Consider the following 19,814-nt stretch of genomic DNA (forward strand, 5'->3'; position numbering starts at 1 on the left):
CCCTGTTCTGCGAATAAGTTTTTCGCAATTTTTGTGATTGTTGTGGCTCTCATGTCGTTTATCCTTCTGACAAAAGGAAATTTTGAGTAGTAGTCTGCTACTGTGATGTACCACTCCTGGTTGCACAGGAACAGATCTGTTCCGACCGTGTGCCATGGTCTCGGGGGTACTTCCATTTGAATCATCTCCTCCTTCTGCTGTGTGTTTCGGTATTTCTGGCATATGCAGCATGTGGAGACAATTTGTTCTATGCTTTTGTACATGCCTATCCAGTGCACAGCTGATCTGGCTCTTAGTTTACATTTCTCCATCCCCATATGGCCTTGGTGTATTAAGCAGAGAAGTTCCGTTTGCATCGTTTTTGGTATTATGATTCTTGAGCCAGCAAGGAGAACACCGTCCTCCACCGAGATGTCGTCTCTGATTGTCCAGTACTGTCGGATTTGGTTTTGGACCTGCTGGATCTTCTCCGGCCACCCCTGTATTACCTGTTGCATGAGTAGTAGCAACTCCTCTTCTTTACCAGTCTCCTCTTGAATTTGGCTAAGCTTTGTGGGAGTAACATTTACGAGGTGGTGTATTTTTACTGTCAGGCCCTTCATCTCGTGTTTTTCGTGTGATGACAATCGAGACAATGCATCTGCCAGTGCCATTTCTTTCCCTGACCGGTATTTTAATTCGAAGTCGTAACTTTGGAGTCTTAACAGTGACCTTTGCAGTCTTGCTGGGGCCTTGCTTAGGTTTTTCTTGTAAATTTGTTCGAGTGGATGATGGTCACTCTCTACCTCGAATTTTCTTCCGTATAAGTAGGTGTGGAACTTTTCACATCCGTATACTACTGCCAATAGCTCTCTTTCGATGTTTGTGTACCTTGTCTCTGCTGATGTCAATGCCTTCGATGTGAAAGCTATTGGTTTTCCTTCCTGCACGAGGGCTGCCCCTAGCCCCCTGGTAGAGGCATCTACCTGTAGGGTGGCGGGTTTTTTTTCTATCGTAATAAGACAGGCTAGTTTCTTTACATAATAATTCCTTTAGGTGTTTGAAGTTCCTCTCATGGGATTCTGACCATTGGTATTCGGTGTCTTCTTTTAGTAATTCTCTTAGGTTCACTGTGTAGTCTGACATGTTCGGGATGAAAGAGCTCATATACTGGACCAAGCCGAGGTAGCTTCTCAGCTCCTTCTTGTCGTTTGGAGGTTTCATCTCTGCTATCGCCTCGACCTTTTCAGGATTAGGCTTGACACCCTCCGGTGTGTAGATCATGCCAAAAAATTTGCATTTCGTACTTTTAACGATGCACTCCTCAGCATTCAGCTTGATGCCAGCCGTTCTGGTGCGCTCCATGGCCTCGTGCAAGTGCACGTCGTGGTCTCTTTCATTTGATCCGTAAACTTGGATGTCATCAGCGATTCCAATGGCTCCTTCACAGCCTTTGTATGTTTCATCAATCTTTTGTTGGAAGATGACTTGGCTGACTTTCAACCCGAATGGTAGCCACAGGAATTTATAACGCCCCAATGGTGTATTAAAAGTCGTCAGGTTAGTTGATTCTTCGTCCAGTTTTACGTTCCAGTAGCCATTTCTGGCATCCAGTTTGGAGAAGACTTTGGCTCCTGCCAGTGCTGGTGTGATTTCTTCTAATGTTGGTGTGGGGTAGTGGTCCCGCTTTATTGCCTGGTTTAAGTCTTTGGGGTCCAGACAGATTCTGAGCCGCCCGTTCGGCTTTTCCCGTACCACAATTGAGTTTACCCAGTCTGTGGGTTCAGTGACCTTTGCAATTATTTCTTTCTCTTCCATTTCTTTTAGTTCGGTGTATAATTTTTCTTTTAGCTCGATGGGTATTTTTCTTGGAGCGTGGATGACGGGTTTTGCCTCTGGATCTATTGTTATATGGTACTTGAACTCCCCGAAGCATCCTACAGTGTCATCAAAACATTCTGGATACATGTCCATCAAATGTTTCGTGTCCATGATTTGTGGACGATTTTCCAGTGGGGTGTTGCTGTCGACTTTCAGTGATGTTTTTGTTAGTTCGTGGTTTACCGAGATTAACCCCAGCTTCTCGCAGCTGTTTAATCCCAGGATCGCTGGTCCCTCGGAGTCGGTCACATAGAACATGCAGTTGATGTTTCTGCTTTAGTGTGTTCCTTTTATATAGGTTGTTCCGAGTTGTCTGATCTCGCTCCCCCCATACGCTGTCAGCGTGATGTTGTTTGCTTTTAAACATCCTCTTTTCGGGTATCTATCTTCGCCCAAGTTTTCGGGGAAGATCCTCTGGTATAGCCTCAGTGGAAGGATGTTGCTCTGAGCTCCTGTGTCCAACTTTACTTTTAGATTGACGGTTGTGGGCTGTCCTTCGATCCTCTTTTTAATCTGGATGATAGTGTGCCATTCTTTCTTTGGGGTGCTTTCCGCTCTGGACGTTTCGTGTAAGAGAACCTTTCAATGTTCAGAGCTTTGTCGTACCCCCAGTCTTCGTCATCTTGCTCACCCATGGTATGGATTTTGTTTTTCTTTTGTTGATTCTGCTGCCCACCTCTGCTTTTGGTGTGTAGCCCCTCTCTTTTAGCTCTGCACATCTTTTGCCAGTGGTTTGTTTTACCACACGTGTTGCAGCTTGTTCCATACGCTGGGCATTTTCTTCTCTCTGTGTAGTCGTGTTGTCTTCCGCAGTTTCTACACGTATTCTTCCCGCTGTCATATACTTGTTTTTGTGTGCTGTGCTTTTCGTGCACTGCATCTACTCTGTGATCCGGTCCGGGAGTTGTCCGCACGTCAGCCGTATGAGTATTCAGTGTTTTCATCTGTTGTTTTGTGGCTTCGTGAGCCCTCGCTGTATCTATGGCTTCTGATATTCCGAGCTTTTCTTTTCCTATTAGTTCTTTTTGCACTTCTGTATGTGCTGATCCCCATATTAATTGGTCTACCAGCCTTTCTTCTAGTTCCGTAAACTTGCATTTGCTGGCTTCGTTTTTTAATCTCGTCAGGAAATTGTCAGCCGTTTCACCAGGTTCCTGTCTTAAGCTTTGGAATTTATACCTGTGTATGCGGTGGTTTGATTTAGGCTCGAGATGGTTACTGAACTTTTCGTAAATCTCCGTAGGGTTTGTTTTATCCTCTTCGGATAAACTCCAGCTGTTATAGAGATCTAAGCCTTTTTCTCCCGCCCACAGTAGAATGTAGCTGACTTTTTCCTCATCGGAGGAGCCTTTCAGGAAACTTTTAAATGTAAGCTCGCATTTTTGCTTAAATTTCCGGAAAGCTTCCACGATATCGTCGGCTTCCCAGTTCATGATGGGGAGCATATTCGCGGTCAGTGCATTGGACGCCGCCATTGTAGCTGCCCGTACGATTCGCGGTTACAACGCTGCAGAGTTTACTTTTAAATTTCTTTCTTCAATCTGATATCGTTTTTATTTGCGTAAGTTTTACTCACTTATACCGCTGCCACCATGTTATGTCTTCTAGCGCTCGTAGTGCTTTGTAAAGATGACTCTGGATCTCGGTAGTTTGTAATTATAACTACTGTTTTATTTGTGTTGTAATGGCTGCCTGCCGCATGGTGCGGGTGATATTTTCAAGTCCTGTGCGGCGCCTGTGCACTACTTTCCCAGCATCGTAGTGCTGCTACACTTGATTTGAGTGTTAGTACACTTGTACAATGTAGTCCCAACATAACTATGTAACAGAAACTTTGCACAAGCAAACCCATTCGCTTCGTCCGGGGAGGGAGGAAGAGACCGACACAATGGGGCGGGGTCTCCTCATGGCAGAAACATTTTCCTTTAACCATTATTTCTAGCCAGATGTATTTTTTTTTAGAATGCCATGTGTTAGAAATAGTGAACATTTAAAACCCTCCTGCTACGATGTTACCACGGCAACTGCACACTGCTTTCAGCGTTAGAAAGCACCACGGAATCTGTGATCTCCTTGGTGTCCTCCTCAGTAAATAAATGAAAGAAAATAAATCGCCACGAAGAAAAGATTCTCGCAATGCTAAATTAATCATATAAAACTACTTTACATCTCCTGGCTCCTCTATTCCCGAAAGTACATAGACAGTCCAGTGTGAATCAGCATCTTAAACTACAAAAATGTCACACACAAAAACAATTCGCAGTTGGAGGCTTGGATTGGACGGAAGCCTGCAGCCCACAGCATCCTTGGCTGAACGGTTTACTGCTTCTCTGCACACCTGAATATCTGAGTGAGGTTTGCGAGCTGCAGCTGAACGTCATTGAAGCGGCTTTTAGATTTTCCCTCAAGTTCAACGCCGCCGTTCTTGGCCACGCGTAGAGCAGAATCAATGATACGAAGCTGCATCCCATTAAGCTGCATGTTTCCTGAACTCAGGCCCTGCCAGAGGGGGGAAAAAAGTGCACAGTGGGAAATACGCATGTGCTGGCAGTTTCTCAATGTCCACAAAAAAGTTTCTCACTGTCCTTACGTAAGGCTTCTTTTTCCCCACCCCAGCCTAAAAGGCCGGACATTTTAAGCTTCAGAGTTCTCCACCATCACTGCCAATTGTACACCATGGTCAGCCTACATGTGGTTTACCTATAATTAAGGATTGGAGACCACATTAGCTTTTCCTTAATAACAACAGAAAATGCTGGAAACACTCAGCAGGCCAGGCAGCATCCGTGGAGAGTGAAACAGTGTTAACGTTAACTCTTGTTTCTCTCTCCACGGATGTTGCCTGGCCTGCTGAGTGTTTCCAGCATTTTCTGTTGTTATTTCAGATTTCCAGCATCCGCAGTATTTTGCTATTGTATTAGCTTTTCCTTCCTTTGCTCAGTCAAGAAATGATAAAAAATATATTTCAACCGTAGTAGAAACCCTGGTTTATTCCCCCCCTTCCCTTGCCCAGGCATACTGAGGTCAGTTACACTGTCTCTATCTATTGCTTCCTCCACTGAGTTCAGCTGGCTCAAAGTGGACTGGGGACAAGGCTCGAACATGCCTTGTCTATATGGCTCAGACAGACACTGGGGACACTTAGCACCTGAGCCATTAGGGGGAGCTCTGGATATGAGTAATAGATATCCTTTTAACCATATGCAATGCAAGCAGGAAGTGTTCTTAATATATTACTTTCTCAGTCTCCCCACCCAAGCTCATGTGTTGTGCATGTCATGATAACATCATTTGAATACTGCAATCTTTCAGTGCAGATCTTCAGGAGTCACTTTGTGGGTGCTCAAAGCTTAATTTTTAAAAAACTAAAAGGCATCTGCAGCCCAAAGACTTGTGCAGATTTGATGGAAGGGTTCCTCGTGACGACTTTCTCCAGCAATACTGTAAACGTGCTCTTTTAGAATGTTTTTACAATTTTGCTAGACATACTGAACATGGAGATTAGTCGCCATGGTTACATTTATTACAAATAGAAGCCGAGAGAAATCTTCCCCTGTGGTTTTTCGTGTTTTGCTATGAAGAAACAGCAGTGCAATTAACGATGTTACATTAGGTCGAAAATGTATCTAAGTGCTCATCTGTTCATTTTGGAAAGAATTGGCCTCCCTGTCTCAGAATTGTAAGAATATCGTACCCACGTTAATTGCCAATAATTGTCAGGAAGGTTAAAAACATAGAACACTCATTATCTCAATGTGCTACATTCAGACTTTCAGATGTAAGCAGACGCTTCAGTGTTTTGCTAATAACGCACTGGTGATTTATTCTTTCATGTTTTCAATCAAAACTTTGAAGGAAGTGATCGACCTCAGAGTCTGTAGTACAGTGTTGTGGTGTCATAGAGAAGGAGGGGGGGGGGCGATTTTAAAACCTCACTGGCAGCTTTCTTTTCTTATTTAACAGCTGTCACCAACTTTCAAAGCCTTTATGTCCTTACCGACACTATCAGAAGAAATTGCGGAACAGCTAATGATTGTGGAATGACCCAGTGTTAATTCAGCATAAAACTACCCTGTATTTGGACCGCACTGCAGCCTTCCCAATGTCCTATTGCTAGTAATAACACTGCTGAAATATTGGGCCAAAATTTGCGGTTGGGATGACAGCAAACTTTTTTTAAAAACTTGCCTTTTCCCCCATGTGAGAGCCCCAATTTTTGTTTTGCTCCCTCTAACATTTTTAAAAAGTTAGAATTTTAAGAGCTTACCCACTTCCTTATTGTGCATTTTGATTGGCTGCTCAGACAGCTTGTTGACGTCACAGCAGTTCGCACTAGGGGATCCCCACTATACTCCGTTGATTTGAATTGAATGTCGGAAAACCTGAGGTTCTCGACACAGGGATCGCGAGATCCTTGCGCAAAGCGTACTTCGGGTCCAGCGGCGAACGCCTTCGCTCCGCCGCTGACCACAAATTCCGGGCCATTAAGAAGGTTGAAGTGTGGTTGCACTGGAGCTTGGACTCTTGACTTCAGTTTGGTTTGAAACATTCTAGCGAGCTCAGATTCAAAGAAATGTTGCTTCTATTCACCTTGTAAGCATTGTACAATGTAGCACTCTGGGAATAGCGATTATATTCTCTCACAATCAACGGTTCTACCTGCAATGCAAAGTATTGGCTGGTCAAATTCATTCTAAAGTAGATTCCTTTGGCATTATTCAGCGAATTAAGAAGACAAAATATCTTAATACCTTTATACATTATTTCATCTGAAGCAATAAGACTACATATAATTTCAAAAGAGAGTAGCTAATGCTATTAACGTTTCTGTGCTCCGACTTCAAAAATGGTCCAGTTGCTAAGTTACCTACTCAATGTGGAACTAAGCCATACAGATCAGCAACGTAGCATAGTGGTAATGTTACTGGGCTAGTATTCCAGCGGCCTGGATTAATGATGTGCAGTTCAAATCCCACCACAGCAGCTGGGGAATTTAAACTCAATTAATTAAATAAATCTGGAATAAAAAGCTATCGGATTGTGGTTAAAAACCCATCTGGTTCACTTCGTTTAGAGAAGAAAATCTGCCGTCCTTAGCTGGTTTGGCTTATATGTGACTCCTCTATGGCCTAGCAAGCCACTCAGTTGTAACAATAACAAAACTGGACAGACCACTTGGCACTGGCTACGAACACGACAACGGCACACCCAGCCCAGTTGACCTTGCAAAGTCCTCCTCACGAGAGCTGTCCCACAGACTAATAAAGCAACAGTCATATTCATCGAATCATACCTTTCAGCCAATGTCCCACACTCCTCCATCACTATCCCTGGGTATGTCCTGTTCCACTGGGGTGGCATGCTCAGTGGTATGGGAGTGGCCCTGGGAGTCCTCAACATTTGACTCCTGAGTACCACCCGCTGCCCTCCCTCAGGATGAATCAGTACTCCTCCATGTTGAACACCACTTGGAGGAAGCACTGAGGGTAGCAAGGGCACAGAATGTACTCTGGGTGGGGGACTTCAATGAAGGACATAGCTGCCAGTCTGGGCCTGCGACAGGTGGTGAGAGAACCAACACGAAGGAAAAACCTACTTGACCTCGCCCTCACCAACCTACCTGTCTCAGATGCATCTGTCCATGGCAGCACTGGTGACCATCGCACAGCCATTATGGAGACAAAGTCCCATCTTCACACTGAGAACACCCTCCATCGTGTTGTGTGGCACTACCACCGTGCTAAATGGGATAGATTCAGAACAGATCTAGCAGCTCAAAACTGGGCATCCACGAGGCAGCAGCAGAATTGTTATTTCACCACAATCTGTAACCTCATGGCCCGGCATATCCCTCACACTACCATTACCATCAAGCCAGGGGACCGACCCTGGCTCAATGAGGAGTGTAGAAGAGCATGCCAGGAGCAGCACCAGGTATACCTAAAAATGAAGCTGCAACACAGGACTAAATGCATGCTAAAAAGCAGAAGCAGCATGCTATAGACAGGGCTAAGCAATCCCACAATCAACGGATCAGATCAAAGCTCTGCAGTCCTGCCACATCCAGCCGTGTATGGTGCACCATTGAACAACTAACGGGAGGAGGAGGCTCCCTGAATATCCCCATCCTCAATGATGGTGGAGCCCAGCATGTGAGTGCAAAAGACAAGGCTGAAGCATTTGCAACCATCTTCAGCCAAAAGTGCCGAGTGGATGATCCATATCGGCCTCCTCCTGAGGTCCCCACCATCACAGAAGCCAGTCTTCAGCCAATTCGATTCACTCCACGTGATATCAAGAAATGGCTGAGCACACTGGATACAGCAAAGGCTATGGGCCCTGACAACATCCCGGCTATCGTGCTGAAGAGTTGTGCTCCAGATGTGCGGGTTAGGTTGATTGGCTATGATAAATTGACCATTAGTGTTAGGGGGATTAAATACACGGGGATAGGGTGGGATATGTGTTGGTGACGGGGATCGGGTGGGATATGTGTTGGTGCAGGCTCGATGGGCCGAAATGGCCTCTATCTGCACTGTGGGGTTTCTGTGTTTCTGAGAACTAGCCGCACCTCTAGCCAAGCTGTTCCAGTACAGCTACAACACTGGCATCTATCCGACAATGTGGAAAATTGCCCAGGTATTTCCTGTCCACAAAAAGCAGGACAAATCCAATCCAGCCAATTACCGCCACATCAATCTACTCTCAATCATCAGCAGAGCGATGAAAGGAGTCATCGACAGTGCTATCAAGCGGCACCTGCTCACTGATGCCCAGTTTGGGTAGTGCCAGGACCACTCGGCTCCAGACCTCATTACAGCCTTGGTCCAAACATGGACAAAGGAGCTGAATTCCAGAGGTGAGCTGAGAGTGACTGCCCTTGACATCAATGCAGCATTTGACCGAGTGTGGCATCAAGGAGCCCTTGTAAAACTGGAATCAGGGGGAAAACTCTCCACTGGCTGAAGTCATACCTAGCACAAAGGAAGATGATTGTGGTGGTTGGTAGTCAATCATCACAGCCCTAAGACATCGCTGCAGGAGTTCCTCAGGGCAGTGTCCTAGATCCAACCATCTTCAGCTGCTTCATCAATGACCTTCCCTCCATCATAAGGTCAAAAATGGGGATGTTCGCTGATGACTGCACAGTGTTCAGTGCCATTCATAACTCCTCAGATAATGAAGCAGTCCATGCCCGCATGCAACAAGACCTGGACAACATTAAGGCTTGGGCTGATAGGTGGCAGGTAACATTCGTGCCACACAAGTGCCAGGCAATGACTATTGCCAACAAGCGAGTCTAACCACCAACCCCTTGACATTCAACGGCATTGCCATCGCCGAATCCCTCACCATCAACATCCTGGGGGTCACCATTGACCAGAAACTTAACTGGACCAGCCACATAAATACAGTGGCAACAAGAGCAGGTCAGAGGCTGGGTATTCTGTGGCGAGTGTCTCACCTCCTGACTCCCCAAAGCCTTTCCACCATCTACAAGGCACAAGTAGGGAGTGTGATGAAATACTCTCCACTTGCCTGGATTAGTGCAGCTCCAACAACACTCAAGAAGCTCAACACCATCCAAGACAAAGCAGCCCGCTTGATTGGCAACCCATCCACCACCTTAAACATTCACTCCCTCCACCACTGGTGCAGAGTGACTGCAGTGTGTACCATCTACAAGATGCACTGCAGCAACTCGCCAAGGCTTCTTCGGCAGCACCTCACAAACCCGCAACCTCTACCACCTAGAAGGACAAGGGCAGCAGGCGTGTGGGAACACCACCACCTCCAAGTTCCCCTCCATGTCACACACCATCCGGACTTAGAAGTATATCACCGATCCTTCATCGTCGCTGGGTCAAAATCCTGGAGCTCCCTCCCTAACAGCACTGTGGGAGTACCTTCACCACACAGACTGCAGCGGTTCAAGAAGGCGGCTCACCACCACCTTCTCAAGGGCAATTAGGGATGGGCAATAAATGCTGGCCTTGCCAGCGACGCCCACATCCCATGAACTAATAAAATAAAAGTTCACAGCTTTCATTTGAAAACAGTATCTCATCTTCCGTAATTTAAAGTTTGAGACTCGTTCCATGTTGGTACATTTTATTGTCATTTAATCCAAAACAATTTGAAACGGTGGGGCCGTTTTTCGGTTTTGGCCGACACCAGGCGGGCAGTAGGTGGAGCAACTGCGACCGAGGTCACCGATGATATAACTGAAGGAAAATGTAAAGTGATTCCCCAAGACCATGATCTTGATAAGCACATACATACAGGCAATAGTGTAAGACAAATGTTGTGATTGTGTCCGTTGAAATAAAAAATCAAGTATATGGGATTAAAATTCAGAAAGATCTTGTATCTGAAGCTGATGTCATCGTATTACTGAAAAACACATTATAAGTTGCACAGTATCTAAACAAGACATTTTGTTGCTGTCTATCTGGAACCTTAGAAGAACCCTAAATTTATTTTTACATTTTCCCTAATTTAAAGTTTGAGACTTGTTCCATGTTGGTACATTTTATTGTCATTTAATCCTAAACAATTTAAACATCTAAATTGGCCACCACAACCTCCATCCCTATACTCACACCGTATGCCTCTGCTAATATTGCTTCTGGGTTGATCCAACAGACTTTAGCAATGTGGGGAGCAACACCCACCCCAATAGTTATGGTCAGGCCTCATTGCCAGTCAGTCAACAAGCTGCTCACGCACTTGGAGATCGGAGGAGCCTGAACGCCCAGTGGTTCCCCCATGGAGCCCAGTCTGTCAGACGTGAATAACTAGGCCTGTATTCACTGGAGCAGAGAAAATTAAGTGGGATCAAATAGAAGTGTTCAAAATTTTGAAGGGGATTGAAATGGTAAATAGTGAAACATTATTCCCACTGGCCACAAGATAATTACGGGTGAGGAAGTCCATTCGGCCCACCTTAGTTCATTCACCCAGAAAGAGCCAGCATTGGCACAGCCAACATGTGCTGAAATTTCTATGATTGTCTGAAAAGACCATACAAACCTGATGATGAGCCTTTCGTAGTTCTGGACTGTTTTTTACTTTATTCATGTATGCCACGATTCCCCAGCTGTAGTGAATAGGGAACTGCAGGATTTCCAATTTGTCAATCACTGATGGCCACGTTTTCTGTACGTTTCCTAATGTAACATAATGATTTTTTTTTAGCAGTTTTTCTCTCACGATTTTCAACATTTTCATAAGCTTAATAATAATCTGCTATGAAGGGGATCTAAGACCACATTTATAGCATCATTTAACTCCCAGTGTTCATAGCTTTATTGCGCAATGATAGGTTGCTGACTTCAAGCTGAGATCGAGAACGACTAATGTCGTGTTCCATGCTCCCACACATCCATCAATGCCTTTGACAGAAGAGTGTGATAAATTGTCTTAGAATATTGTCCTTTCAGCACTTGTACACGGGCTTGAATCCAATTCATACAAGTTGAAAGTCTTAGCACTGGCACCTCCATCCCTATACTCACACCGTATGCCTCAGCCAATATTGCTTCTGGGTTGATCCAACACACTTTAGCAGTACGGGGAGCAACACCCACCCCACCAAAATACTTTGCCTAAGCTGGCAAACTTATCTCACTCGAAACATCAGGCAAGGCTGAAATTTATAGCTGTTTTGTTTTTGTTTACGTAACTACATATTAAAGAGATGATGTAGATCTCCTTTAATGAAAGTTTAAATGTTGTCCTTATTACATAGTATTTACAGCACAGAAACAGGCCATTTGACCCAACAGGTCCATAGTGGTGTTTATTAATGTCTTCCTGTATTTTATCACAGTCCTCCATTGTTTTAACTATACCCCCCAATTTGGTGCCGTCTGCAAATTTTGAAATTGTACTTCCGATTCCCGAGTCCAAATCGTTTATGTAAATGGTGGACAACAGTGGTCCCAGCACCGATCCTTGTGGAACACCACGTCCCACCTTTTGCCAGTCGGAGTAACTGCCTTTAACCCCTACTCAGATCAAATAATCTGTTTCAGTGATGTTGGTTGAGGGACAAATGTTGGCCAGGGCTCCCCTGCTCTTGTTTGAAAAGTGCCGTGAGATCTTTCATGTCCACCTGAGAGAGCTGACGGGGGCCTCGGTTTAACGTCTCATCCAAAACGACGGCACCTCCGACCACGCAGCGCTCCCTCAGCACTGCACTGGAGTGTCGGCCTAAAAATAACCACATAATGTGTTGGCATTACCTAAAAGTACTGCTTACCGGATGCTTCCAAGTTCTTTTCCATCTCTTGTAGGTTCTTCTCATGTTCCTGAACCAACAGTGTGATCCCAGGCACGACATGTTCTGCAGTAATGGCAGAGAATCGTGGCAAACCTTCATTATCAAGTAATGGATTTTCTGCTTCCCTTATTTGTACCTCTGCTGCTATGGAATATCTGCCAATATGGAAATGTTAATATAATATTGTGACTGCGGCAGAGGACTATAATTGTGCTATTTGCAGCAGATCAGACAGGTAATACAGGTATAAAATTGTTCATTTCCATTTCATCTCTAGGAGGCAGATACCAGAGAAAGCAGTAGTGGTGAACAGATGTTTATCCAAACTGGAGGGAGTATACGGTGGTGTCCCCCAGGGGTCGGGATTAGGACCACTGACTGCTCGTTTTGATAAATATTAATGATGAGGACTTGGGTATAGGGGGCACAATATTAAAGTTTGCAAACGAAACAAAATTTGGAAATGTAGTAAACAGTAAAGAGGAGAGTAGCAGACTTCAGGAGGACATAGACAGACTGGTGAAATGGACAGACACATGGCCGATGAAATTTAATGCAGAATAGTGTTGATGTGCCATCAATAACTCAAAGACAAGGAGTTTAAAGGATTCAACTGAAGGCTTTTAATCACTAAGAACATTGCAGGTCTTTCCACATCGGGTTCATCTGATAGAATGACTCATACAGCTCTTGAGACCTTTATATGACAAAAGACGGGGCATAGCCAATACACACAATAGGAAAAAGGGGGCGGTACACACAATACAAAGCAGGTAAAACACAGGGGCTGATGAAGGCATATATTTCATCACATTCACCCCTTCTACAGATTTAGTCTGTCCGGGGGTGTGATAGTCCTTCCTGAACGTCGCAACAGTACCTCGGGTTCCGACCGGGAGTCCGTGGTGCCCTCCTGGGCATACCCATGTGTTGGAGGTGCTGCAGGTACTTCTGGGGGTGGTGAGCCTGGGGATGGTGGAGGTTCTTCTGGGGGTGGTGGTGATGGGTCGTTGTCGCTTCCTGCCGAGGCGAGGTCCTTTATGGACACGGTGTCCTCACGCCCGTCGGCGTGCTTGACGTACGCGTACTGTGGGTTTGCGTGGAGTAGGTGTACTGCCTCCACGAGGGGATACGTTTTGTGGCCCCTCACATGCTTCCGTAATAGGACTGTCCCTGGGGTGGAGAGCCACGAGGGTAGGGACACTCCTGAGGTTGATTTGCGGGGAAAAACAAACATCTTCTCGTGAGGAGTGGCGTTAGTAGCAGTACACAGTAGCGACCTTATCGAGTGGAGTACGTCTGGGAGGACCTCTTGCCAGCGGGAGGTGGGGAGGCCTTTAGACCTTAGTGCTAAGGTGACCGCCTTCCACACTGTCGCGTTCTCCTTCTCCACTTGCCCATTACCCCGGGGGTTATAACTAGTGGTCCGACTCGTGGCTATCCCCTTCGACAGCAGGTATTGGCGCAGCTCATCGCTCATGAACGACGCCCCCCTGTCAGTGTGGATGTAGTTAGGCATGCCGAACGTGCAAAACAGGTTGCCGAGGCACTTGATGACCGTGGCACTGGTCATGTCTGGGCAGGGGTAGGCGAATGGGAAGCGGGAGTACTCGTCCACAATGTTGAGAAAGTACACATTGCGGTCGGTGGAGGGGAGTGGTCCCTTGAAATCTAAGCTCAGGCGCTCGAATGGCCGTGTAGCTTTGATCAGGTGGGCTCGGTCGGGCCTGAAAAAACGGGGCTTGCATTCCGCACAGGTGCGGCAGTCCCTGGTCATCGACCGGACCTCCTCGATGGAATAGGGGAGGTTACGGGATTTTATAAAGTGAAATAGCCGGGTGACCCCCGGGTGGCAGAGGCCATTGTGGAGGCCCTGTAGCCTGTCCCCCTGGATGCTGGCACACATCCCTCGTGATAGGGCGTCGGGGGATTCGTTGAGGGCCCCTGGCCTATATATTATGTCGTACTCAAACGTGGAGAGTTCGATCCGCCACCTGAGAATTTTGTCGTTCTTGATCTTCCCCCTCTGTTTGTTGTTAAACATGAAGGCTACCGACCGCTGGTCAGTAAGCAGGGTGAAGCGTTTGCCGGCTAGCTGGTGCCTCCAGTGCCGCACTGCCTCCACTATGGCCTGGGCCTCCTTCTCTACCGAGGAGTGCCTGATCTCGGGCCCTTGGAGGGTTCTTGAGAAAAAGGCTACGGGCCGCCCATCCTGGTTGAGGGTGGCTGCTAAAGCGAAGTCGGACGCATCGCTTTCGACCTGGAAAGGGATGTTTTCGTCCACTGCCTGCAGCGCGGCCTTCTCAATGTCGTGTTTAATGCTGTTGAAGGCGGCGTGGGCCTCGGCCGTGAGCGGGAAGGATGTTGATTTCAGGAGGGGACGGGCCTTGTCGGAATAATTGGGGGCCCATTGGGCGTAATAGGAGAAGAACCCCAGGCACCTTTTCAGGGCCTTGGGAGTGTTTGGTAGGGGTAGCTCCCGTAGGGGGCGCAATCGGTCGGGGTCCGGACCGATTTCCCCGTTTTCCACCACGCAGCCCAGGATACAGAGGCGCGTGGTGCTAAAGACACACTTATCCTCGTTGTAGGTGAGATTGAGTCTGAGGGCGGTTTTCAGAAATCTCGCGAGGTTCGAGTCGTGGTCTTGCTGGTCGTGGCCGCAGATGGTGACGTTGTCTAGGTATGGATAGGTGGCTGTTAACTGGTTCTCATCGACCATGCGGTCCATCTCCCGCTGGAAGACCGAGACCCCATTCGTTACCCCAAAGGGGACTCTGAGGAAGTGGTAGAGGCGTCCGTTCGCCTCGAAGGCGGTGTATGGACGGTCCTCCGGCCTAATGGGGAGCTGGTGGTATGCCGATTTTAGGTCGATGGTGGAAAACACCCGGTATTGCGCAATTTGGTTAACCATATCCGCTATGCGGGGCAGAGGGTAGGTGTCTAGCTGGGTGTATAGATTAACCGTCTGGCTATAATCTATCACCATCCGCTTCTTTTCGCTACCCTTAACTACTACTACCTGGGCGCGCCACGGCTGGTACTGCATTCGATGATACCCTCCCGCTTGAGTCTTTCTACTTCCGACGCAATGAACCGTCTATCCTCCCAGCTGTACCGCCTACTCTTGGTCGCTATGGGTCGACAGTTGGGTGCGAGGTTGGCGAACAGAGAGGGCGGCTTGACCTTCAGGGTAGCCAGACCGCACACTGTGAGGGGCGGCTGGGACCCACCGTAGGTAAGCGTGATACTTTGGTGGTGGCACTGGAAGTCCAGACCCAAGATCACGCTCACACAGAGATCTGGCATTATCAATAGTTTAAAATCTCTGTAATCAGTGCCTTTTACCGACAACATAACCGCACAGAAACCTGTAATTTTTGAGGTATGAGTCTTATCAGCCATGGCGATTTTGCCCTGTGTGGGGACTATCGTTAGTGAAAGTCGTTTTACCAGGCTAGGATGAATAAAGCTTTCGGTGCTCCCGCAGTCAATCAAGCATTTAACCTTGTTCCCGTTTACCTCTATGTCCATCATCGATTTAGACAACGGATGCGGCCTGGATTGATCCACTGTGATCGAGGCCACCAGTGGGTCCTGGAGGTCCATGTAGTCGGGGCAAGATGGTGGACTCCATGAGGGTGGACAAGATGGCGTCCAAGATGGCCGCCCCCACGGCGCGCACGCGGCGGTGGTGGAGTTGGAGGCGGGGTTCCCTCTGCAGACTTTGCTGAAATGTCCTTTCTTCCCGCATTTAAAACAGGTGGTGCCCTTCGCTGGGCACAGATGCCTGGAGTGTTTGTCCTGGCCACAGAAGTAGCATTTCGGGCCCCGATGCATCGCGGCAGTAGTGGGGCTCCTGGGTGGAGGCTGGGGCTCCGATGGTGCTGGGCTGGCCTGAGACCTGGGAGGTGAAGATGGCTTCCAAGATGGCGGCCCCCACGGCGCGCACGAGGCGGAGTGGGCCGCGTGACCTGAGGAACAGGATTCAGAGTTCCTCTGGGCCATATCCAGCGATCGCGCTATGCCCATAGCCTGTTTTAAGTCCAGTCCCTCCTTTTCAAACAGTTTCTGCCGAATGTAATTTGAACTGAGGCCCGCAATAAAGGAGTCTCGGATCAGCTCCTCCGTGTACATGATGGCAGACACGGCCTTACAGTTACAGTCTCTGCCCAGTACTTTTAGGCTTAGCATGAAGTCCTCTAGTGACTCACCATGCCGCTGCGTGCGAGTAGTCAGAAGATGCCTGGCGTACACCTTGTTTATTGGCCGCACGTAGTGGGCCTTCAGAATAGTGCAAGCATCCCCGTAGCTGGTGGCATCTTGGATGAGAGGGGAGCCCCGATGGCTCACCCAGTTTCGCAGGATTCCCAGTTTCACGTCTCCGGTGGCGGTTGCGGCTGCTATGGCGGTGGATGAGTTTGCGATGAAAAATTCGAAGCATTGGAACCAGTGTCCGAACTGTGTGGCTGCGTCTGAGGCATGGGGGTCCAGATCCAAGCGCTCTGGTTTCAGAAGTCGATCCATCTTGGTGTTTTAGTGATTAAAATTGATGTGCCATCAATAACTCAAAGACAAGGGCCTAGAAATTGAGTGCCCTTAGCGCCGATTTTGCGGCGCTAGAGGGCCTAGCGCTGCATTTGGCGCTGGCGCCGAAATTGCCTGCGGCCCTTACGCCGCGGTAGACCGGTAGCGCTGCGCCGGCACCGATGACGTCATCGGTGTGCGCAGCGTCCCGGTTGCCATGCCGACGGGCCCCAGCGCCGAAATTCAGTTGCGGCCGCCTCGCCCGTGACAGCCGCAACTAAGACTCTGGCAACAGAGTCTTACGAGTCTTTGCGCCGGCGCATTAAAGGCCCCGCGGCGGCCGGCCGCAGCTCCCTCCCCGGACTTCCCCCCCCCCCCCCCCCCCCCGGAACAGAAGCAAGCCCGGCACTTGTCCGAGGTGCCGGGCTCATTTTTTTAAAGATTTTCGCGGGCCGCGATCGGGTGCAGGCAGCTCCTCCTTAAGGGAAGGAGGAGGCCTGCACTTCCCGAGCCTGCCGCACCGCATCGGGTGCCGCAGCGCCGGAATTGCGGCGCGAAACGGCAGTTAGCGCCGATTTACCGCCGCAAAGACCCTTCAGTAGCGCCGGCAGCCGTTTGGGCGCGGCCCTGCTGAATTTTTGGCGCGCGCAGGGGGACTTAGCGCCGGCACTAACTTCCGGCGCTAAAGCCCTGGCTAAGCCAAAACTCAATTTCTAGGCCAAGGAGTTTAAAGGATTCAACTGAAGGCTTTTAATCACTAAGAACATTGCAGGTCTTTCCACATCGGGTTCGTCTGATAGAATGACTCATACAGCTCTTGAGACCTTTATATGACAAAAGACGGGCGTAGCCAATACACACAATAGGAAAAAGGGGGCGGTACACACAATACAAAGCAGGTAAAACACAGGGGCTGATGAAGGCATATATTTCATCACAAGTGTGAAGTGATGCATTTTGGCAGGAAGAATGAGGAGAGGCAATATGAACTAAATGATACAATTTTAAAGTGGTTGCAAGGGGCAGAGAGACCTGGGGGTGTATGTACACAAATCTTTGAAGGTGGCAGGACATTGTGATATGGCTGTTAAAAAGTATATAGGATCCCTGGCTTTATAAATAGAGGCAAAGAGTACAAAAAAAGTTATGCTAAACCTTTATAAATCACTGGTTAGGCCTCAGCTAGAGTATTGTGTCCAATTTTGATCACACTTTAGGAAGGATGTAAAGGCCTTGGAGAGGGTGCAGATTTACCAGAATGATACCAGGAATAAGGGGCTTCAGTCATGTGGAGAGACTAGAGAAGTTGGAATTGTTCTCCTTAGAGCAGAGAAGGTTAAGGAGAGAGTTAATAGGTGTTCAAAATTGTGAGTGGTTTTGATAAGAGTAAAAAGGGAGAAATTGTTTCCCCTGGTTGGTAAGTCGATAACCAGAGGACACAGATTTAAGATAATTGGCAAAAGAACCAGATAAGGGGAGATGAGGGGAATTTTTTTTACGCAGCAAGTTATGATCTGGAATGCACTGCCTGAAAGGGCGGTGGAGGAAAAATGTGCAGGTCTATGGGGAAAGAGAGGGGGAGGGGGACTAACTGGATAGCTTAGTCAGAGCCGACACAGGCACGATGGGCTGAATCATTGCAATGCATAGGACAGGTATCTCCAAATAGGTTTTTTAAATATTGATTCCCATTTGAAATTTCTCTCTTTTTATAGTTCCTATTTATAAATGTCCCAGTAGTTTTACCTGTGTGGCTGACTGTCAGGTTTTTTTCCCCCATGTAAAGCATCCTTGATTTTATTATACTTTCCATAACAAATACCTGTAGAGCCCATGTCTACCATACACCTCAAGCTACATTGCTTAAAAAATGTGGCAATACAGTATCACAATAAGCTCAATAAAAACAGCAAAGATGGCTCACCGGTTCGGTTATTTTTATGCAGCACAGACTCTCTGTGATAAATGCATTAGTGCATAAATTAATAAGTGTGAGATGTAAATTCCCAATCCCAGCCAAGGATGTCTAAGATGACACCAGGCTCTGCTGCTGCACACTTCATAAGTGAAGGAAAGTAAGGGAATGAGGGTGTCGAGGAAATGGGCAGAGCAAACATTGTTGGTGATAGAGATAGGGATTGGAGAGACCACAGGGGATCGCAAGGTTGAAAGGTTGGTTGTGGATATCATAGGAGAGTTTATATGATAGGAGATGGTTATTGGAAATAGTTGCATAGCAACTGTTAGACATCAGGCTGGAATTTTCTCCCACCTCATTGTCAATGGGGCAAGACGCCACACAAGATCATTTTACTTTGTTAACTACTGCCCACTGTTAAATTCCAACAGGGCTCTCCTTCCACAGTATGTTCCACCAGTGGCTATTTCATTGTTAACATCTTCTAATAACTCTTATTTAAAAAAAAATTCAAGTCAAGACAGCACAGAATACCTTTCAAAAGATGTAAACATCCATTTGCACAGTAAGAGGAGCATCAGTGCTTGGATACGCCAGCTGCAAGAAATGAAAGACATCCCATTAGCCGTGGAAAATATTTGGTTCGTACTACTGCTGTGTGTTTAAAACAAACTTTTATAAGCCATACAGAAATCTATAATAAGCATCTTATGTATTAATTGTCTATGCTGTATTAAAAATACTTTGATATTATTAGTGAAGGAAAAATGAATAAACAACAGACATGTTCTAGGATGGTGGTGTTCTGGAACCTTATGAAGATTTGAAACATTACAGGGTTGATATGAGCTGAGGTGTTCTATTGTGAATTGTTACATCATGTTACTCATTAACTTTTTGTTGAGGGTACAACTCCAAGCAGTGTCTTACTTAAGGAATACTTTCAGGAGTGGAGGTGTGTGGCGTGTACCAGGGAGTGTTACTGTAAAGGCTCCATAGTATATCAGTGATACAATGAGGGATGTGGGATTTATCAGTGTTAGTGATAATAATAATAATAATCAACTTTATTGTCATTGTTAGTGCACAAGTGCAGTACAACGAAATGTAAGCTTGTGGCTCCCGAGAGTGTACATTTTGATTAAGACACTTAACATACATTTGGCTTGTAACATAAACATAATAAAGTGCATTGACAGATGTGCAGGCTTTAGAGTTTATTAGCAG

The 19,814-nt window shown here is 47.0% G+C and overlaps 1 protein-coding gene across 1 annotated transcript in view; it reads right to left on the reverse strand.

The window, feature by feature from the left end:
- The window catches only part of LOC147110427 (uncharacterized), a 79,294-nt gene extending 60,790 nt beyond the window's left edge, over positions 1-18,504 (reverse strand). Inside the window, exons 1-4 of the mRNA XM_086002232.1 lie at positions 18,416-18,504; positions 12,125-12,300; positions 10,894-11,030; positions 4,199-4,359 (exon numbers count right to left, since the gene is read on the reverse strand). Of these exons, the coding sequence (XP_085858358.1) occupies positions 4,199-4,359; positions 10,894-11,030; positions 12,125-12,300; positions 18,416-18,504 (563 nt within the window). The remainder of the gene's footprint in view (positions 1-4,198; positions 4,360-10,893; positions 11,031-12,124; positions 12,301-18,415) is intronic.
- Positions 18,505-19,814: the final 1,310 nt, after the last annotated feature.

This window comes from Somniosus microcephalus, chromosome 11, assembly GCF_052327205.1.
Source record: "Somniosus microcephalus isolate GS21.2 chromosome 11, FLI_Smic_1.0, whole genome shotgun sequence".
NCBI classification, from domain to species: Eukaryota; Metazoa; Chordata; class Chondrichthyes; order Squaliformes; family Somniosidae; genus Somniosus; species Somniosus microcephalus.